The sequence below is a fragment of the Phaethon lepturus genome, unplaced genomic scaffold, assembly GCF_000687285.1.
Source record: "Phaethon lepturus isolate BGI_N335 unplaced genomic scaffold, ASM68728v1 scaffold15692, whole genome shotgun sequence".
Classification (NCBI taxonomy): domain Eukaryota; kingdom Metazoa; phylum Chordata; class Aves; order Phaethontiformes; family Phaethontidae; genus Phaethon; species Phaethon lepturus.
Window position 1 is genome coordinate 25,341 of NW_010522887.1, and position 5,787 is coordinate 31,127.

General features: G+C 37.9%; 1 protein-coding gene across 1 annotated transcript in view; it reads left to right on the plus strand.

Annotated features, from left to right (window-relative positions):
* Positions 1 to 5,787, plus strand: part of RUNDC3B (RUN domain containing 3B) — a gene marked incomplete at its 5' end in the record, with an annotated part of 47,166 nt that overhangs the window by 18,918 nt on the left and 22,461 nt on the right. Inside the window, one exon of the mRNA XM_010281973.1 lies at positions 1,180 to 1,348. Coding sequence (XP_010280275.1) covers positions 1,180 to 1,348 — 169 coding nt within the window. The remainder of the gene's footprint in view (positions 1 to 1,179; positions 1,349 to 5,787) is intronic.

Sequence of the window (5,787 nt, forward strand, 5' to 3'; positions counted from 1 at the left end):
CTTTGAAGATCCTCAGACCAAGCTGTCCTTTCTCTTGGGCCTTTTCTGTGTAGCCATAAATTTAAAAGTAGTTATTTTGTGAATAAAAATTATATATGCCCTGGTAAATGATAAGGTATAACAGATGAGCAGTTAGCACATAATAGAAAATCATGACCAGTTGCATATATAATCTCACCTCCCAGCTACATTTTGCTCCTCTGATCAGCCATATGGTTAATGATAAAAAGAATGATTTCTGTCTAACTGATCAGATAGCAACTTGGCATCTCCAAAAAGCATGGAGATTGATGGGATGTGTTCTGTTGTTAGATTTGCCAAAATGAAGAAAGCTGTTGGGAGTTAGGAGCAGTCTTGAAGATGTACAAGCGAACATGAAACATTATAGTTATTCTCTTGAAGTTCCTATTAGCTTACATGGTAGTGACAAACTGCATGATTCAGTCAAAGCAGAATTTGCATCACAGCAGGATCATGGGGTTGCAGGAATCACTACTTAAACTAGTAAATGCTGTTAATGTAATGGAAAGCACAGTTGTAAGGGAAGATTTCAAATGGGTATTGGGATAAATTAAAATTCTTGTCTTTGAGACAGATGTCTGAATTCTCTGGCATACATTGATTCTGGATGATAAGGAGATATTTTAACAATGAATCTGCATACTACCTGGGGAGATACTTATGTTCTGTGAAATAACAGGCACATGGTCTTTGCTATAAGCATAACTAGACATTATCATTTAAATTTACTATGATTTAACATAACGCCAGTCACTTTTTTTATTTTTCTGTGTTTTGAGAAACAAATACAATTTCTTTTCAGATACTACTCTTTGCCCTGAATTTGTGAAGGAACGATTAAGTCAGCACTTCCTTAGATAGCATATTGTAATGCATTGGCCCTTTGTATTCCAGAGTATCCCACATACAGCTGTCTGACTTGCCTAAAACAACATGACTAAAATCTCAAGCAAATCTTTGCCCATTCTTTAGGTGGCTATACAAATAAAAGCTTGAAATATAAGTTGTATATGGTGATCTATGCTATACCAACATTTCAGTTCTTTTTGGTTTACAAAGCTTTAGATATTTTTAAGAACTGTGGTGCTTTAATTTCAAGGGGAATTTGCATTTTAACAAACACAGCTTTTCACTTGGCTAATAAATATGATCCTTCAGTTCTGACAGCATCAGCAGTGATGAAGAAGAGCTAAGAACGCTGGGCAGTAGTGGCAGTGAAGGCAGTACTCCAGAGAACATTGGTCCTCCTTTCATCATGGATGAAAACAGTTGGTACAACAAATGCAAAAGGGTAGAACAGAAGTACCGGCTTGCACTGGAACAGAAGGTAAAAGCTTAGTCTTGGGGCGGTGGGGGTGATGGAGCCAAAGCTCGTCATCAGCCAACTGATGACATATCCATTTAAGTGGATTTCTTTGAATCAAAAGGCAGAAAAAAGATATTAAATATTATTTAGCTTCATATAAATGGTCTTAAATTTTACCATCCTCAGAGTATTTAAGTATCTTTGCCCATTGATTTGAGGGAAAAGAGGTTTGGAGAGGAAGGAAAGAGAATAATAATTTGGAGATCAGATTTCACAAGCTTTGGCTTCTTTTTCCAATCTCAGAGTTACAGGAGGTGTATCTCTCAAGCTGTTAGGTTGTAAGCTTGATGTAAATACGACTGCCTGGGTGATTTTCCTCTTTCTTAGAGGCCATAGAATTTTGTTCATATAGGTGGACTGCCAGTTGAAGGCTTTTATAATGATAGTGATGTTAAACTTTAACATTTAGTCCTGCAGTAAACACAAATGATCAGCAAAGTAATCCGTCTAAGAATGAAAAGCAAAACTATCTTTTCAGTGACACTGAGATGGGTTTTTAGAAAGTACATATTTTTAAGACCTGCTTCAAGCTAGAATGGGAGAAAAAAGGCATGTGTTTGAATTTAATTTTAATAATTTAGGTGGCATATCAAATGTTATTATAGAAACCAAAGGTAGGTTCTTCCTCCACCACCCAGTGGCTGTAGCAGCAAATGGAGGTTTCAGTTTATTCATGAATCTAAGATCTGGAAACATTTCTACTCCATAGGAAGTTATTCACTGATCTGTTACTGAGTATGTAAAATTTTTGAGCAGTACTATTTTAGTGAGTCACATTATTCTTTGTAGCATTCTCTTAATGAACTGCCATTTTATATAGTCAGCTAACGTAGAGGTGAATTCAAGACAGTTTTATGATAACTCTTTGAAAACTTTGGTGCATTCAATACAATTTTAAAAATGACAGCTACTCTGACAGTCGTTGACACTTTCATAATTGTCCTCCTTTAGAATGCCTACTTGACAGTTGCAGCAGCAAAATAACTTTTTTATTCCCACAAACAGAAAATTTTCCATTGTCTAAATTTCATTTGGGATGTGCCTGCCAAATTTTTATTTAATTCACTTCAACTATACAACATCTGTGCTATTATAATTTGAACAAATTATTGTTAAGAGGTTAGTTGGACTATGGAGTAGAGCTCCTTTCCTGAGTGTTCTCCCTTTTCACGACCTTTTTCATGGCAGCAAGTTGCAGCAACAATCAAGTCACACACAGTGCAGTTGGTACCAGTTAATCAGAGACAGAGTGTTTTCTTTCAGATAAAGGGGCTTTCTGACATTCTGTGTGTTGGGAAAATGGATGTTTGTGACAAGAAGATCAAGTTGAAAATAACGTATTTTTAGTAACTGATATAGTGAATCTGATAGATACTTCTTTTGCTCTACTGTCATTCACTTTGTGCACACAGTGATAAATTCCTTTTGTGCCTCCTAAGTATGTGTACTGCAGTCATTAATAGCACAGGTGAATGATGTTTACCAGGGTCACAATATGACAAGTGATTGGATTTCAGCTAAGATAAAGGTATCTGTATCTTCTGAGTTGTTTTGAATGGTAGCATAGGGTCAGGTATTATTTTAGCAAGGTAAATCCTAGCATTGCTTTTTTAGATCAACAATGCTATGTTGGTTTAGACCAAGAACCCTTGGTTATCTTACTATCTTATCTTGGATATTTGCCCAAACTAGATGTGGAGAGAAGAATAAAAACAAAGCAAATGTATATGCAGTGGTTTTCCTCTAATACTTTCTTGGCCCAATGCGTATCAGCTCAAGGACTTCCTGAAGCTGATAAGGTTTGTCTGTTTAGTAACCCATGATGGATCTCTCTTCCAAATACTTGTCAAATATCCCCTTGACCTCATGTAAATTTTTAGCATCCAAACCACTTTTTGGCAAAACATTCTGCATATCTACCATCTGTTGTGTGAAAAGCCACCTCCTTTCCTGTCTTTTGAATCTAGCTCCTACTAGCTTCATTTCATGCTGCCTAGCTCTTGTATCTTAAAAAATTATCAACAGTCACTTCCTTCCTGCCCTCTTCAGGCCACTCTGGAAATGTTTTTTCTTTTCCAAGTTGTCTCTTGTCCAGATTAATGAGTCATAGTTTACACATTTGTTACTTATGTGGAAGTTATCCCTTCCCTGTTTTGGAATTGTGTAAACTGTTCACTTTTGTGTTAGTAAACTCATAAATTCCTTGTGTACTGTGTATACTGGAGTTTTATATGCTTTCACTGGTGGGATGATGCATCTCCTTGTCATTATAGATAGATAATTATCGTGGTTTAGCCCCAGCCAGCAACTAAGCCCCATGCAGCCGCTCGCTCACTCCCCCATGGTGGGACGTGGGAGAGAATTGGAAGAGTAAAAGTGAGGAAACTCATGATTTGAGATAAAGACAGTTTAATAGGTAAAGCAAAAGCTGTGCACACAAGCAAAGCAAAACAAGGAATCCATTCACCACTCCCCATGGGCAGGCAGGTGTTCAGCCATCTCCAGGGAAGCAGGGGTCCATCGCAGGTAATGGTTTCTTGGGAAGACAGACGCCATCACTCTGAACGTCCCTCCACCCCTTCCTTCTTCTTCGTCCCAGCTTTATATACTGAGCATGATGTCATATGGTAGGGAATATCTCTTTGGTCAGCCTGGGTCAGCTGTCCTGGCTGTGTCCCCTCCCAACTTCCCGTGCACCCCCAGCCTTCTTGCTAGCAGGCCAGCACGAGAAGCTGGACTGTCCTTGACGACTTAGCAACAACTCAAAACATCAGCACATTATCAACATTTTCTCATCCCAGATCCAAAACGTAGCCTCACACTAGCTTCTATGAAGAGAATTAACTCTACCCTGGCTGAAACGAGGACAATAATAGATATAGATAGTATTTGCTGTTCATAGTATTCTGTTTCTGATACTGATGCTTTATATCTAAAATTGTTTTATAAAATGTGTTTGATGTTTCTGTGAGGCGGGAATTTTGTGTGTGTCCTAATGCATCATTTCGTACTTTCAAAGCACTATTTAGAGCTCCAAGGAGTATCTTAACAGTCAAGATAACAGTAACATTTGATGGGTCATAACTAGGCATACTGAGAAGATCTCAAGGTTCCTTGGAACTCGTACTGAGACTAAAATAAATTCCTATCGAATAGAAATATATCCAGTGTATAGAACTGTATGTAGACACACGTAGAATCACAGAATAGTTGTGACCTCTGGACATTGTCTAGTCCAACTCCCCTGCTCAAAAAAAGTAGACTAGAGCAGGTTGCTCAGGGCCTTGTTCAGTTGGGCTATGAGTATCACAAGGATGCAGACTCCCCAGCCTGTCTGGTTAACCTGTTCCACTGTTCATTTAAAACTTGGAAAAAAACTTTTTTATTTTTACATTTAAATAGCATCCTATATTTTAATTTGTGCCCATTGCCTTTTTTACTGGATACCACTGGGAAGAGTCTGACTCCATCCTCTTTACATCCTCCCCTTAAATATTGATACACATTGATACAATTTTCTTCCTTCCCCTCTTCCCTCTCCCCCAACCCTGGACTGGACAATCCTAGCTTTCTGCCTCCTCTCATATAAGAGATGCTCCAACCCTTAATTGTCTTTGCTGGTGAATTACATAAGTAATATTTTACTGACCAGCTAATGTGAAACCTATTTTCTTACGCAACAGGACTGTACCTGTTCTGTGTCTATGAAAACTACCTTTTAATGTGAGCACCTGTGAAAGAGCTACACACTTTTCCACAGGCTTCAGGGAATGTGCAAAATTTTGATGCAGTGTAGACTTCTTGTATCCAGCTTTAACTAAGCTTGGTAAGAACTTACTAGGATCTGACATGCTGGGACTCTGCTTGAAGAAGAAAAAGAACTAGCTGCTTAGTATTGTAACCAGATGTGTAATTTGTGAAGATACTTTGTAAGCAGCCTGCTGTCACAGCTGCTATTAAATACTCACACTGTGGATTTTTGTAAATGACTAAGTGGTTGGGGTGTGATTAGGACTACAATGACATAAATGCACATGCACGTTCCAGCTGTACATGTCCAATGTTACTAAAAGGAGTGTCCTTCACAGGTTGTCCTATCTTATGCTTTACTGTAGATGAATATTTATTTCAGTAACTTTCTTCTTTGTCATGTTAATGTGTGATGCGGTATTGCAGTTTTTGAAGAAACTTTAAAGTAATGTTGGATTTTTTTTATAATGATTCTGGATCCCTTTCATTAGCTATACAGATCCATACAGATACATTCTACTCTTGTCCTTCTTATGCAATATCTAACATCATGCATCTATGAAGGCGTAGACTGATGATCTTTTTCTTATACTACTGACTGTTCCATGTCGTTTACAAAAAATGAATTAGTGTTTCATGCTGGTGGCATT